Genomic DNA, 17160 nt, shown 5'->3' with positions numbered 1-17160 from the left:
CTGACTGACACGGGGCAGGGGCCTGCCCCGACGGAAAAGTGCATCTGCGGTCAGCTAAGCCTCACTCCACCCTGATGCGGTACTGCCTCTGCTTTACAAATGGGCAAACTGAAGGGGAGTTACCTGGCCCGTGATGACACAGCTCACAGAAATGGGGAGAGCTGGTCCTGCCATCTCCACCACCCATGTTCCTAATCATGACACCTGTGGTGCTCCAAGTGTGGCCCTTGGCCCACATGTATGAGAACGCGAGGCTTCCTGTGTGTGCAAGAAACCGCTACGTTCACCAGTCAGGACGCCTGGCAAACTCCCCCAACGTGCGCTCACTGGAGTAACGTGAAATAAACTAACATTAATTTGAGAGAAGTAAACTCAGACTTTTCTATTCTTGCAGCGTATCTGAAATCACACGAAAGTCTGGGCTGGGGTAATGTAGAGACTGTTGGAGGAGGAGGAATCCCCTTCAGCATTTCCCCAGTCACAGTAAGCAAGGATTCTGGGACCCAGCTGGTAAGGAGTGGTTTTAAAAGAAAAATATTTGCTAGACGTTTACTGTACAGGAAGCAAATTGATTCTCATTATTTACAGTACATCACTATACAGGAATAGGAAACAAGACAATAAAAACCACTGCAAATTCTACCACTCAATTCTGATCGTGATCACTGTCAGTTAAGAGACCTTTCCCCACACGTTTACAATCAAGAGAACGTGTCTGCTTTTCATGGATCATGCTTTCTCCGTCCGTCAACGTATAACGAACATCGCTGTCACCTCGAGCCAAGCTGATACTATTCCTGCTTTATGCTGGGCACTGACTACTTTTGAGTCTATAAAACAAGCAAATAATTACTTCCTTTTAGTCCAAGCTCTATTCACAGGAAATCCCTGTGAAATCCCTGAAAAGAAGATAATTGTTTTTTATCTTTCTGACTAGTTTTCTTTTTTAAAAAGTCCCTTTGTCAAAACTGGTGAGAGGGGACTGAGGCTAAGGGCACTCGTACTGAGGGTAGGACTAGAAAATGCCGCCATCTCTCAAAAGCCTGAGCAAAGCTCGTGCCTTTTGATTGATCAAATCGACTTCTGTGGACTCGTTAAAGCACAAGGTTGTGTATCACAGTTTGGCTGAAAGAACTCTGTGCAGCGCTGCATTACATGTGTGCAGGACAGATGAAGAACCATCTACATGTGTAAGACATGAACACACATAATTGGAAATTGACATATCTGTGAATCTACCCAAGTGTTAAAAGAGTAGTGGTGACTCTTTCATATTCTGTGTGTTTCAGATTTTTTGGAAACAAAAACATTTTAACCTCATTATAAAACCTCCATGGAAAGCCAGAAAGAAAAAGAAACAAATGTCTAAATACCCAGTTCTTGTTCATGAAATGTTCGTTGCAGTTTTCCCAAAACGAATCTACTAGGTTCTTTTTAATGTGTGAGCATGTGTCAGAGATTTATTTTTAACTCATTAATCAGGAAACTAGCAGGATAGTAAAGCTAGTTCACCACCTGATTTTTCAGTGTTTTTTCCTTTACCCACTTACATATTTTGGCTGCATTTCCTGTGCACACATTTTGTTATCTTTTGCTATAAGAGAGTGTCTAAAGACTATTTCTGTGTGTGGTTGTTTTATTGTTTATTTACATGCAGTCAAGTTTACTCTCTTGGTAACAAATGCAGTCATGTAAACAGCACCACAATCAAAATAAAAGCAGTTCCGTCACTCCCCCCGTTTCCTCGTGCGGCCTCTGTGCAGTCACCCCTCCTCCACCTCCAACTCCTACCCAGCAACCACGGACTTTTTTTCTCTCCATCCCTATAGTTCTGCCTTTTCCAGATTGTCATATAAATGGGATCATACAGTGTGTGGCTTTTTGAATCGGACTTCTTTCTCTTACCATAACACATGAGATTCATCCAAGTTATAGTATGTATCAATAGTTTGTTCCTTTTTATTACTAAGCAGTATTTATTGTATAGCTGGACCACAGTTGATCCATTTGCCAATTGACAAACATTTGCTTCTTCCCATTTTTGGGAGTTATGAATAAAGATGCTACAAACATTTGAGTGCAGTTTTTTGAGTACTGTAGTCTTTTAAATAAAATCTTATTAAAAGTTTATAATATATAACCAAAAGTTATAGAACATAACCAAAATAAAACCCTCCAATAGAATAGAGGGGTTTTCCTGAAGAAAGCTATCATAGCAAGCCTTTGTCAATTTGTGTATTTTTTAAAAACAAAATGACCCATGTTTCTCAACATATCAAAATACAGATTCTTCAGAACACACAATTATGTAGTCAGCAGATACCATTAGTTGTCCTCTGATGTTTGTTACCCTACCTCCCATCATAATAGAATTTAGGTGACCACACATGGACTACATTTCCCTGCTGCCCCTTCTGCTACGTCTGGCCCTGACTCAGTTCTGGGCAACAGAATGTGAGCAGCAGTATCCTACAGCAGCTAACGGGAAACCTAAGAGAAAGGTTCTTTATGTCCTCCTCTCCGACTGGCTGGGCCACAGATGTGGTTGTTAGACCACTGAGTAATGTCATCTGGGCCCATGAGGGACCAAGGCCATGCCTGGGGTAGAGGAGCCAATAGGGACCTCAGTCCAAGGATTTGGGGCAGAGCCATAGCACGCGCTGGGTTGCTCACCTCCAGGCTATTTCCGAGAGAGAATCGAACTTCCGTTGTGTAAGCTACTGTTTGGGGTTTTGTGTCACACCCCTATGTAACCTCAGTATAGATTGCTCCCTTCCATTCAAATTGTGAAGTGGCAAGAAGACTCGTGTCTGACTTACTCGTTTTAAGGCACCAGGAGAGCTACAGGGGAGGAACACAGTACCTTAATAGACGCTCCTGCAAAGCGAGAAAGCTGCTTGATGTGCTGCCCCTGCTTGCCGATAATGGCACCGACGGATAAGGCTGGGATAAACAGGTGAACAGTCTCCGTTTCTGACTGCTGTTGGAAATGAAACAATATTCATGCTTATTTAATACAAATCAGGCTATTGTCTTTGGCACGGGGATGTGGGCATCTTCATACAGCAGGGCTACTGGGATGTTTTAGGAAAACCACCACAGTAAGTCGACACACATTTACCTACCAGGTTGAGAAGATCTTACATACTCATCCTGAAAGCATTTGCACTTGAAATGTCACTTCTGTACACAATTTTCATCAACTTTAGAATGTCACCAAATTGCAGATTTAAAAGATATGAAAATTTATAAACTTTAAACAGAATAGAGACACAATATTGTATGTAAAATTTAGTGAGATCCCCCATCACTATACCCAAGGTAGGTTCTTGACAAGTAAATGATTTTCTGGGCTGCACATCAACAGACAGGACAGCATCCAAGGATCCCAGCTCCACACCTTATCCGCATAGGGTCTGCTTCTGAAACACATACTGAGAACTATTCTCAAAGGGAAAAGTTCCTGAATCTCTGTATTTCTTAATCATGTAAAAGTTCACACCCAAGCATAGAACAGGATTAGAAAAGACCTAATTCACCTTAGTGGTAAAATGCGGTAAGATTTTCCCCATATAATTCTTTATTCCTTCTATCTCTACTTTTCCTTTGCCTCTTATGGACAAATTGGACAACACTTTGAAGGCTAATTCCTAAAAGGTTTTTTTCATCAGTGGATTTTATCTGTATCCCTCATCTTCCCACCTCGAGCTGGCTGTGCCCCTCCCGAGTCTCCCTTCAAACAATCATTCTTGCAGGGCTAAAGGACACGCTCAAGAGGACAGTTCACAGTGACTGGGTCCTTAACAAAGGCCGATTCAAAGTTCAGTAATGTCATCAGTGAGCTAAAGGTTTAAAACGCAGAAGCAATCTCACATGTTCATGTAGCTAACACTGTTTACCTTCTAACACCAGTAAGAAAAACATGCTTCCAAGGATAAGTTATTATAATTCCAAGTAATTCATTCCAAGAAATGTTTTAATATTTTTATTTTTTTTTATTTTTTTTAGAGCAGTTCACTGCAAAACTGAAAGGTACAGAGATTTCCCATATGTGCTAAGAAATATTTTAAGATGAGCAAAAACTGAGTAAACCAAGCATAATATGCATTTTTTTGTTTTTTAAGAAAAAGTACACCTAACAAACAGATTTCTAGAAATGTTAGAAGACACCTTGCAGTAAGAAATGTACACATGAACTACTTGGTAAGAAACATTTCACATAATTCTTGAACCTTCTCTCATTATGTAAGATACTATAAATTCCATTCCTAAGAACTCAATCCATCAATACTGTAATGCGTACACATACAGCCACCAAACAGCTCCAGTATAATGTCTAATTTTTTCACCTAAACTCTTTCTAAAAATTTTTTAAAAGTCTCAAAACAAAAACATGCCAGCAGTTTTGCTTTTAAGCATCCCAGCAAACTAGGGAAATCTTTAGAATTTGATTTAGAAGTTTCTGGAAATCTCAGTCAAAGAAAACAGCAGCACTGGGCTCATTCATTTTTACTGGATAAGGAAACATAATTTTGTCCCATTTAATGTTGCTCCACCAAAAGACATCACCACACAGAAATTACTAGTAACATTAATGGTGGGTATCATCTTCTCCCTGTAAGCACAGAGGGGGAGCTAGAGAACCCGGCTCGAAGCGCCACATGTCTGGAAAGATACTGACGGCCAACAGCAGAAGCCCACGGATGGCTGAATCAGCCATTCCACTCATCCCTCAACAGGGACTTACTAGAAGGTTGTTCCATAGGACATGGTTTAGTCACACTATTCAGTAGGAAATTTTTTTTTTAAGTCTTTAATTTCCTTCTTCTGAAGCAATGATTTAAAAAAGATTAAATTAGGTCCTTCCGTTACGTAAGGATACAACCAGAAGTCTGTAACCTGGAAGAGGGCGCTCACCTGACCATGCTGGCACCCTCATCTCAGACTTGCAGCCTCTAGAGCTGTGTGAAATCTCTCGTTTATAAGCCAAAATATGAAAATAAAGAAATTAGTAAACAAAAACTCTAGAAACAATAAAAGAGCTGGGCTGGTTCTTTTGCCTATTTGCCAATTAAAAAATGGAACTAAGGGAAATGATATTAGACAACAACAACATCAAAATCTGAAAATGTCAAAAACTTGTCTAGGAATTCCTAAACTCAGAAAAACTTCCATTGACCAAATAACTATTAACTCCACAATCAGCTAATTGCCTAACTAAAGTACTAAGCCCAAATAGTTGTAATTCTTTCAAGCCAAATGCTCAGGAAGAATGACAAAAACCTAGAGAAAAGGAAGACATGGGAAACTAGAAAACGACAGGCAGACATGTTTCATGGGGGAAAATGTATTAAACTTTTTAAAAAATGGGTGCAACTACATATAACACGCTCTAATTTGCTTTTTTACTTTAGCAGTACACCTTGGATATCTTCCCATGTCATTCAGACAGCCTTACCTCATTCTATCAACAGTATTCCTTCAAACATATACCACAGCTCTCATATATATCTCATCCCTATTGTATATGTGTCTAGTTCCAAATTTTCAACTAATTCATATAATGCTGCAATCAAATCTTTGTACAAACTTTTGTGCCCTTGTACAAATACTTATACTGCATAAATTCTTAGAAATGCTGAGTTAAAGGGCCTAAACATTTCAAATTGATAAATATTATTGAATTACACAAAAAGGCTCTCTCTTCGCCCACACAGAATGGTGTAATTCCAGTTAACGCATTCATGGAACATTGCAATGCTGCCTTTGTGTTTTCTGTAGTAGTGGGAGCTGGATCAAAAGCATGCTAGCGTAAAAAGTTGGGCTTAACGGAAGGTAACTATAATCAGAGAGCAGGGGTAGACAAGCAATCCTGTGTGGTGAGTTTGAGTTTCCTCTGTGAGGTGCTGTGCATCACCTCATTTACAACTCGCAACTGATCCAATTGATAGAAACTAACAACAAGATTCCCATTTTAAAGATGAGAAAATTGAGCCAGAGAGGTTAAGTCACTTGCACAAGGTCCCATACTAATGTTGGAGCCAGGATTCAAAGCTGGGCTTCTCTATCACCTTAGCCATATTCACACACACACACACACACACACACACACACACACACACACACACACACACTATATACCCAGCTTCCAATGGGTATGGCTCTGCTTTGAAATAGTCACCTAGAGCCGATAAGTTACTCTTAAGAAAAATGGCCCAATAGAACTCGCATTCAAGAAAGTGCTGCCTTCCCTGATCAGACCACTCTTTTATCTGCTTTGGCACGACTTCCTAGGAATCATAAGAAATTTAGTATGTGTAGTTGGCAAAAGCTTACGCCTTTGATCATCAACATGCTAAGAAGGGCACCAGAGATAGTCCATTAAAACATTTCTTTATTTTAAAGAATAGGGATAACTAAAGATTAAGAATGACATAAAGGGGGTCAAAAGGTATAAACTTGCAGTTATAAAATAAGTCCCGGGCATGTAATGTACCGCGTGGTGACTCTTCTTAATACTGTGCTGCATATTTGAAAGTTGCTGAGAGTAGATCTTAAAAGTTCTCATCACAATGAAAAACAGGTTTTGTAATGATGTGACAGACGGTTAACTAGACTTGAGATCATTTTGCAATATACAAATAGCAAATCATGTTGTACACCTGAAACTAGTTACGTCCATTATACCCCAATTAAAATTACCACACACACACAAAAAGATTAATTGAATCATACACAATGCTCTACTAGAACAAGAAACGAAAAGCAACAGGTGTGTTGTCTCATCTGCACACATCCATCTTCTGCATGTTTAAGACACTTTATAACTTAAGAGTTTCAATGTTTCTTTCCACTATGGGAATAAAATAACTACATCACCAAAAAGGTGTCAAGAAAAGAAATCCGCAATTCCTTCATCTTTATCTGACAGTTTTGTTACAGCTGAGGATGCTATTTTAAAGACCTTTAGAAAGTCTGGGGCCGGCCTGGTGGCTTAGGTGTTTGTGCTCCTAACGCCGAGGTCACAGGTTCGATTCCCACATGGGCCAGTGAGCTGCGCCCTCTACAGCTAAGATTGTGAACAATGCTATCCCTGGAGCTGGGCTGCCGTGAGCAGCCAGAGGTTGGTGTGAGCTGCTGTGAGTGGCTTACGACTGGCGACCGGCTGCCTCAGTCAGGGGGGAGCACAAGGCTCATAATACCAGCATGGGCCAGGGAGCTGTGCCCTACACAACTAGACTGAGAAACAACAGCTTGAAACGGAGTTGGGGGTAGGGAGAGCGGAAGAAAGGGGGAAAAAAGAAGTCTTGTTTCCAATTTTTCACTAATTCATACTATACTGCAATCAAATCTTTAAACATAAATCTTGTGCCCTTGTACAAATACTTCTAAGATTTTATGTAATAGAAATGCTGTATTGAAGCATGACCATTTAAAATTGACAGATAGTTCCAAATTCTCATGCTAATAAATTTATCTTACAGTCAATATTTTAAAGGGAAATCATTTTAGTTGGAACCATGCCTTTCACACTTACGAAAAATTCAGCAATGTATTAATATGATTCTAGACGCCACACCTAGTGTTTCACAAATGAAAATCATCTACACTCTGCTTATCTAAGTCTCTTCCTTCGTCTATAATCCCTACCACAAACCTATTTCCTATACAAGTTAGCCTAAAATTCAACTCCAGGAAATATTCTTGACAAAAACCATTGGGTTCTTCTTTGATTATTGGGTTTTGTTTCTTCAGCATCTGTATAAATACATGCACTATATTCTTTACAGTTGGTATTTCTTTGTTATTCCTTATGTGTCCCAGGATGTCGTAACACACTACAGGACTTCATACAGCTGTCAGCTGTCTCCCTTGGAGCTCTACGAGCCTTCTTAGAACACACACACCAGAAGACTTTGCCTTACCATGAAACTCTTGACTATGGAGATTTGCAATAGGGGTCTTTCCTGCACGGTTTGGTCGGGTCACTTCTGTGGCTATTCATCAGTGGTGAACACCACATAAAATTATTTCATTCTTCAGTATTTCCAAGCCATCAGAACAGTGCCTCTTTTGGAAAAGTGCCATACTTCCCAGCCTGCCAGTGTGTTATGCAATTCCCATACACCAAGGATTCCAGAGGGACACTTTGAGGCCTATCTCACTTTAGTAACTGGATATCGTGTTTCCCCAAAAATAAGACCTAGCCGGACAATCAGCTCTAATGCGTCTTTTGGAGCAAAAATTAATATAAGACCCGGTATTATGTTTTATATTATTATATTTATATTATATTATATTATATTATATTACATTACATTACATTACATTACATTACATTACATTATATTATATTATATATTATAAAGACCCGGTCTTATTTTTTGCTCCAAAAGACACATTAGAGCTGACTGTCCGGCGAGGTCTTGTTTTCAGGGAAACACAATAGACCAGCTGCATGAGTGCTGACAGTGACCAGCTCTGCTCAGTGTTAGCACCAATTTATTTTGTCATTCTGATCCTTAGAGTAAAACCGATACGTTATCCTTAACCAATTTTTTTAAAGATAGGATCTAAATATTTTATCTCACTGAGAACTTACAACGTTCTTCTGAATAATATACTTTGGGGGGGGGTGTCTGGTGGGGATAAGGACCTTTTTAATGACTAGACTAAATCTAATGTGTAATTGCCCAGATCTGCCCCAATGCATATAATTATTTGTTTTCTGGGCCTCGTTCCAGAAAGATTTTATGCTGCTTACAAAGTACACATAACCTAGAAAGATAAAACAAAGGAGGTGAAGAAATAAGAGCACAGGGACCCGAATAGAAAAGACAAGACGAAGCCAGAAATGCTGTTATTACACAAATTTGGCGCTAAGCTCTCCAGCAGCTAATTAAAAGAAAAATCAGTTGTGAGATTTACCATGTCTATAAGAGAAAAACTCTTTCATGTACTTAGTAAAAACCACGCTTTGTGGGACGGATCCCAGAGAGCTACTTCTGAGTGTCCTCAGGATGAACATAAGAGACAACATCATCCTTTGAGCCGAAGGCCAACAAGCACAGTCTGAGCCTGCGTCTCAGCCCAGAAGATCCAGAAGACCTTGCTGTGAGAAAAGCTCGGAGACAAAAACTATGTCACAGCCTCAAAAGCTGAACAAAAGCAAAATAATCTTTCTACCACAGTGATGAAATGCTATTGGTGCTTTTGTTTTCTTGATTTGGGGGAGGGAGGTAACAAATCCAACATGAAGCCTAAGTTGTGCAAAGTTTGGAAAAGGAATGGTGGTCAGCAGAGAAGGGCCGAAAGGACCAAAATCTAACAGGAAGAAGAGGCAAAGACCTGCAGAATCACTCTGCAGACAGAGCAACGTTGTGCACGAGCCTGCAAACAGAAGCCGCAGAGCCTGTCAAATGGGAAGCAGTGTAGAAGCAGACCAAGCACAGGAGGGGGTGCCCTGGACTGACACGGTGACGTGCAGTCTTGGCAATAGCACCTTAATAAAACGTTGACTCATCAGAGGTCTGAAGCTTGATGGAGGCATTTTGAACACAGCCCAATTCCCTCTGCTCCAATGCCCACGTCCACCTGGCATCTCCCTGACTACCAATTACTTTTGAAAGAAATTTTCCCCTGGCAACATCACTCACCTCACGTAAACATCCTGTCCACTTGACAGTCATTAAACTGGCTTCTTCTATGGGTTGAGCATATACAGTGAGCCATGTTTTCAGGATTTGGGCACTCTGATAAGCAGAGAACTTCATGTTTACTTACAAAACTAATAAGCCAGAACAATGGGTTGTGATAAGCCTCTTCCATCTGTGAATTTAGGTCTCGGAGATGGAACTTGGAAAAACTCATCAGCGTGACCCCTTCTGCAACACATTCTTTGCCTTTAAGTTAATGGTCAGATGCATTATCTTGAGCCCTTTGCCCTAAACCTTCAGAGGCGAAGGACATTCACAGGACACAAGCTGCTCCCCAGTGGATTTCTGCCAGGTGCTATCCGCAAAACTTCCTTTGGACTTGTTGGCCGACTCTATGCTATAGCTTGAAAAAAAACAAAAGAACAAAGCTGCTCAACTGAAAGTTTGCCTAACTGGTGAAGTCTGCCAGTGAGTAATTCCTAATCATCTATCATGAGGAGATACAAGAATGAGCAAACAGTATAAGGTTAAGTGTATTTACTTTGTGGGGAACAGAATGTAAGACACCACAGAGGCATGGAGACGTGCAAGCCCGCCAACACCAGACTCCAGGAACCTGGAAGGATGCCAGTGTTTTCCTTGGGCTTGTGAAATAGATACTCCTGGGTCTTTTTGTTTTGTTTGAATGGATTTTGGTCTGGAACTGGAACAAAGTTTACTCAACTCCATGACCTGAAAAGAATACTGAAGTCTTCAAAAAAAAAAGGCAAAGAAGCTCTTTCCCCATAACTTAGTAATCAAGGCCTCTTAGAGGTAATAAAAGTGTGCAATGAATTACTACTTGGAAACTGTTTACTGACAAGAGCTGCACCCACAGTAAGAAATCCGCAGAAAGACGAAGAGTCTCCATGAAACACTCACCTGATCGAAAACTCCCTTTCAACGCATACTGTTTCTTCAAGAGCACCTCCAGCTAGCTAAGACCTAAGGAACCTTGCTTGCATCTTCCATCAGCATCAAGTTAGCAATTTTAAGGTTACACTTGTTTTGGAGACTTCTGGGAAGACTCTAAAGACGCTATCAAAATTATGAAGAAAACAGCACTTGGGGTAACTTCTGCCAACCCCAAAGCAAGCTGCCAGGTCCATCCAGCTACGGATGATGCAGTGAGCCAATTCCAGCTCTTGCTCTGAGCCAATTCCAGCTCTTGCTCTGCTCACTAGCTGCCAATTGCCTCTTCCCTACTATTGGAGCATTTCTGGAAGGAGCATTTCCTGTCATTTATAAACTTGAAGTTTGCCAATTCAATATGGCATGAGCCAGCTGCTGGGCAGGAACTAGACAGTTTTTGTCTGTTGGAAGAACCAACTCTTTGGCTCTCTGGGAAAAATCAACCTGGCAGGTTCCAGGAAGAAGGGTATGTTGTCGGGGGAGGGGTGGGCAACGTTCTGGAAGGAGCAGAGGCAAGGGATGTATCCAAGGCAAGACGCATCCATTCCACTTTCATGTTACAAAGCAGAAGTGAGAAAACACGAGGAGAAAAATGAAACAACTGTAAAAGAAAGAGGAAGCAGTGCATAAAAATAGAGTCAGATTCTTTGAAACATTTGGTCATCAAAACCTGCTCCTTGCCAGGCAATATGCATTTAAATTAAGAGCAGACATTTACTGCTAACCTATAGGGCATCGAGGATGAAGAGACAATCTTAGTAAGCTTTTCTGTGAGAGCGTCTAAGGCCAGCAAGCTTCTGAGCTGCAGCTGTGGATGCCAGACCTTGATGGAGGGTAACCACCAAGGGCTGAGAGCAAATATCTGCCAACCTTCAATCCTTTAGTCCGGGTTTTTAAAAACTGTCATCACAGACTTTCAAGACTACGTTCTTCAGCAAGAAAGAAAGTGAAGCCAAAGGGAATAAAAGGACCCGACGAAGCAATGGTAAGCAAAAAAAAAAGTGGTGACCGCTTATTAGTGATTTGGGTTTAGAAAAGGAACAAAGTCTAATAATAGACAGTAAGGCAAAGCTATTCCAAAACTAAGTATGCCTCCCCCATGAAGTTATAGACTAAAAGAAAACTTGTTAAAGAATTGTTCTCTGAAAAATTAAACCAGAAAATCACCTGACAGCTATTTGGAAGTAAAATTTACTCTAATTGGCATCCAGAGACGTAATACAATTCTCTGAAAGTGGTGTTTTCTCTTTATTAGATGAAAATAATCTGCAGGAGTGGAATTAGAACACGGAATATTCTCCTCCAGAATTAGAGTCTGCTCTTTTTTTTAGGGGGTGGGGGAGGTGGGTAAATGGGTAGGGGGAGAGCTTAAAAGCTTACCTCTTCCCTCCCAGGCTTTGAGAGATTCCTTTAGCATGTAATATGCTAAATCGAGGGTGGGCCCAGTCAAATAACCGTCCTCGGCACCTAGTCACCTATTTAGTTATTGACTCCATTCCCCGGCTTCTCTTCCAGGTAGACGTGGCCAGGTGTTATATTCTAGCAAACACGACACCAGTGGAAGTGTGAAAAGCAGTGTCCTTAAATGAGGTGGCTGCCAATTTTTGATCCTTCATCCTTCTTGCTGGCTGGAATCAGACTCAATGGCTGGAGCTGGAGCAGTCATGCTGGGCCAGGAGACGGCATACTAAGCTAATAGGAGCACCAGGCCGAGATGACATGGCAGAACTAACACCAGAACTACCCTTGAACTCTCCTCTTGAAAAAGGAAAACTCATTTAAACCACGTTTTAAAACTTGTAACACACAGCCAAACCTAATCCTGATAACACAGCATGCCAAAATATATTTAGAAGCATGAAAACAGACATGTGGCAGCATCCCACAGAAGGCTTTGGCCTGATAGTTGCCTGTGTGTTAGAATGACAGGTGGTGCAGAGAAAAGGGGGTAAGTTTTTCCACTACACTTTAAAATAACGCTTCAAACAAGTTAGAAAAAGGGGCATACATGAGTGGTGTGTGTTTACGCTTATTCCAAATATTGTCTCCCAAGCATTAGTCTTGATAGGAGATACTCTCTCCAACATTTGGGTCCACCCTCCACAGACTAATCAACATTCCTTGCAGAATAGTTCTTGACAGTAAATGGGTAACAAATAGCTCCTGCTGACCTTTACAAAACCAGCTTCCATCCACTCCCACTGAGATTTTGATTCATTTTAAGTTCAAGGTGGGGAATAGACTCTTAACCAGTTAAGAAACAGAACAGCTGTTGTTAACCGTGGCTACACACTGATGTCACCTATGGAGTTTTCCAGAATAATGACACCTGGGTCTCACCCCCAACCCCCTACCCCAAGGTGTGTATGTGTGTGTGTGTGTGTGGGGGGGTGCTCTAATTCAAAAGGTCTGGGGAAATTCTAATGTAAATAGCAAAAAAACAAGTTTTCCTTTTAAGTCAGGGAGAAGGCTCTACTTTACAGAAGGTTGTCAGCTTACAGTGTAAAAGAAGACAGACATAAAGACGGGACTATATGATAAGGGCAAATGTCAGCAATGGATATTAAACCCCCTGGGTGAAAAACTGTTGAACCAAATACTCACACATTCTCAAAGCACTACTGATTACTTCTGAATCCCAGTTTTTACAGTGGAGAAATTGGACAGACACGACCTTAATCATACGATCAAATTTGACCAATACACACAATACAACACAGTGACATCATTTGCTCCCCAGTGTGACATACGGAGAAGAAATTCCTGCCCCAACAGAAGGTATGATCTGCGCCTAATCGGGTGGAGGCAGTCAAATCCCAATTAGGGGACAAGCTATAAAACCACTAGCCTGGATTTGTCAATGCCGTAAAGAAGGGGAAATGGGGGCCGAGGAGGGAGTGCTGTTCAGGATTTTTAAAAAAGGAGACTAAAAACATGACAACTAAATGCAATGTTTGATCCTAGATTGGATTCTTTATTGACAACACACAGATACGTAGGACAGAATTGGGGTAATGGGAAATTTACACACAGACTGCCTATTAAATAATAGTGTTCTGCCAAACTTCTGAGGCTATTGTGGCTACCATCAAGGTGAGTGTCCTCAAGAAGAAAAGTTCAAAATAGTACAATATTCTCATTACTAAGCACCTATAATTACAAAGTTTGCAAAAATATACACCAACTGTCCAAGAGAAGATTACGCACCTATGTACGAGGGAAAGCCCATTGTGGGCACCTATTGTTAAAACCCACCAAGGCAAAGATTTCTTCTGTTTTGAAGAAGGTAGAAAAATATGTCTCCTTTCCACTGTTAAGTTCTATGGAGAATTCCTGATACATTCTTTGAGGTCCAAGGCAGAGAGAGAGAGATGAAGTTAAATCTCTAGAAAAGTTACAAGGTCACACTCATCTTCCGCAACACATGCGATACCTGCACAACTTGTTGACTGTTCCAACTGGGTAGGGGACAGATTTGCATTGAATGTTTTAGGTGGTAACGACTACACCAATACAGGGAGATGTCCGGTGTAAAGCTGGGGATTCCATTTCTTACCGCCTTGCATACAGGCAGAGTAAAATGCCCATCGGAACTACGCAGAGAACACGGAATGCTAAGACTGTCCACGTTTTATAACATTAAGAATGAGAATTTCAAAAAATAATAATAATAATAATAATAAAATAAATAAATAAATAAATCATGAGAATTTCCTTTTCCTGCCCTTGAAACCACCAGGCCAGTAGGGGTTCTGAGCTCCTGCTCTCTTGCAGTGTTTCTACTTCTTCTGCTGGCAGCTTCCGCATCTTTTCCTGTTCTCACTGGCTGTTCCTATGTAATTGCACCTATGTGATTTAGTTTTAAAATCTCAGGAGAAGCAAAGACCACCTATCCCACTGAGATCTTCCTTATATCCTATTCTTGGCTCACTTTCAATAAAACCAAGGTCACTGACCTCCTTCTCCTGTTCTTAACATAAAACAAAATTGCTACTTAAGTCACTGACATTTAAAATTGTAAAAGTGCCTCAGAAATACAAGTTCTTAATATGATCTCCCTTCTCTTAAACCAATCTTAATTTTTCTAACAACATTGCAACCTAAGACACAGAACCGTGTCATTAAATCAGAAAATTGACTAAATTCAGAGACTATTCCTATTCTTTTATTTGTGTAATTAAAAAATAGCTACCTAGCAATTCCATTTAGGCATTTTTTTTTTTTACTACTGAAGCATCCACTTAAGTGTATAAGACAGATGATGTCCAACAATGTTCTGAAATGCTCCCACTCATAACGTGAGAGGCTTTACTCATGGGAACATGACCTGTAACCAGTAGAGAGAGAGAAAAGAGTAAAAGTGACAGTTCATTTTACAAACTGGGGACATGGGGAACAGAGAAGTGAAGTGATTTGCTCAGAGAGAAACCGAGGTTAGGGCAGCGAGCGGAAATGTAGATTAGATGAGAGCTTCCCTAGCAGAGTCCCTTTAAATCATCAGCTCCTTTTCGCTTTCAGTAAACGTCATTTTGCACAAAACTATCAGAGATACGTCTGCCCTCAATGCAATCATATTACAAATGCATCTATTTGTAAGAAAGACTCTAGCAGGCATATTCGCGGTCCAATCCGTGTACTCTCAAATTCCTATTTTAGGCTCACTTTTATCCTCTTCTTAAACTTTTTATATTATTGGATTCTGTAAAAACTAGAAACAGTTGACCTGAAAGATGAGTCCTTCTTTAGACATAATTCATCTAGTTCAGTTTCTTCATTGTGCCAGTGAGACAACAACCTGAGAGCAAAGAGGAGACTGACCGGCAGGGATACAAACCCTGGGCTCTCAACTCTTTGGCATCAATGTGCAGATGCGTCAGCTACCTCCCAGCCCCGTTAGCTGTGGGGGAAGCTTCCTTTAACGCATGGAACTAGTCACACTTGACACAAAGCTGGAATTCTGAGGCCTATCCTTAGATTAATAGGCTTTGTCGTATGGTTTCCAGGCCCAAACATGTGCAAGTGACAGACGAGTTGCAGGGGAAGATGCAAAGGCTGCTGATAAGAAGAGGGCAAAAGCTAAGAACACCTAACAGTCTCGTGGTTGCAAGGACAGGCAAGGCAAGTCTCATTCCTACAAGGATAAAATACGGATAATCTCAGCAACCTGTGCCCTCTGTAGAATTCCAGGGGCATTTTACTCTCCACGTATTCTAGACAGTGGGATCATGGGACCCCTCAACCTATTCCACCTGGATATTTCCCTAAATTGGGGTCGGAGATACCACTCACATGTTTTATGATAAGGAGAAAACCAAACAGGAAGGGGGAGAGGTAAAAAGAAGTCATGAATGAAGATCCTTGAGTGCTGTTAATTTTAGTTCACATGATTGTCTACCCCCAACCATCACTGATAATACAACTGACTTATGAACTACTTTGAAAAAGAATTATTACACAAGGTGCCTGCTATGCTGCAATTATTTTCAGACTATCACTGGTCTATTTCTGACTTCAGGGAAAATGCTATTCTCCAAAAGCAAATATGAAAATAAGATTTATTTCTTAATAATTTATACCTGTTTACAAAATAAATAAAAGCTATTGAACGTTTGCACACACACATGCACAAAACTATTTCTTTTGATATTTGAAAGCACATGTTGACAACTCTACCACCCAAAAACTTCAAAAGAAATAATTCACGTTGTCTGTCTCCGAAGAAGTAGATAAGGTTCTAGTGACCAGACCTGGAAAGCATGTGCTGATGCTAAACCGATGCTAGATCGCAAGGGACAATTTTCTGATTTTTCCCCAGTACACATCTCATGTCACACTACCCGAAGGCAACAAAGTCTGACTGTATCCCACTCAACCATAAAGAAAGCCGAGGCATATCATCTTACCTCAAACTGTGGGTAAGGAGGAGTCATAGCTGAAGGGGGCCCTGAGGTGGGTGGCGGCATCCCCGAAGTGGGTGGGAACAGACCCAAGGCATTCAGATTTAATCCGGGAATTAAATGTGCTTGAAGCTGCAACAGGAAAAAAAGTCCCTTCGTTTTACAATGAAAAGATCAAGGGTCACTGAACATTCAGTAAGTGAAAATAATCAGATTGTGGCCTCTTGCCTGGTAGAGAAAAAAATCATTGTATTAAAAATCAAATTTTAGAACCAAGGTGCTCCCGTGTGGCTACACTTGAGTACAGAGTTTTTATCTGTTTCTATTTCTTGGTATTTTAAAATCCGTGTGCTTGTTTGCCCCCCTCCTTGATCTAAAGCCACACGGGGTTTCTCTAAGCAGGGAACACAGCTTTCCTTTTCTTTAGGACCAGCTGACAGCGCTCAGACAAATGTGTCCTCTGCATACTGTGGGCACACGGTGAATACAGACTGGAAATTGGCATTGGTGGAAGAAGTCAGCAAGCAAGGTTTGTCCACTGAAAAGCAAGCCAGATACTATACAGAACCAGCTATTACGAGATTTTTACTCCTTGGGTAAAATTTGGCAGTCATGGGTCTAAGGACCTAAAACAAAGTCAAGGTGTTTGGAAATCA

At 40.8% G+C, this 17160-nt stretch overlaps 1 protein-coding gene across 2 annotated transcripts in view; it reads right to left on the bottom strand.

Moving 5' to 3' along the window:
* IGF2BP3 (insulin like growth factor 2 mRNA binding protein 3) overlaps nt 1-17160 on the bottom strand; it is a 113415-nt gene that overhangs the window by 6284 nt on the left and 89971 nt on the right. For both annotated transcript variants that reach the window (XM_033088578.1, XM_033088579.1), the window contains 2 exons: nt 16511-16636; nt 2864-2980 (listed from right to left, as the gene is read on the bottom strand). In XM_033088578.1, the coding sequence (XP_032944469.1) occupies nt 2864-2980; nt 16511-16636 (243 nt within the window). The remainder of the gene's footprint in view (nt 1-2863; nt 2981-16510; nt 16637-17160) is intronic.

This window comes from Rhinolophus ferrumequinum, chromosome 20 (genome assembly GCF_004115265.2).
Source record: "Rhinolophus ferrumequinum isolate MPI-CBG mRhiFer1 chromosome 20, mRhiFer1_v1.p, whole genome shotgun sequence".
In the NCBI taxonomy this organism is placed as follows: Eukaryota; Metazoa; Chordata; class Mammalia; order Chiroptera; family Rhinolophidae; genus Rhinolophus; species Rhinolophus ferrumequinum.
The sequence above is the reverse complement of the archived record's forward strand: the minus strand, read 5'-3'. Positions and strand labels throughout refer to the sequence as shown.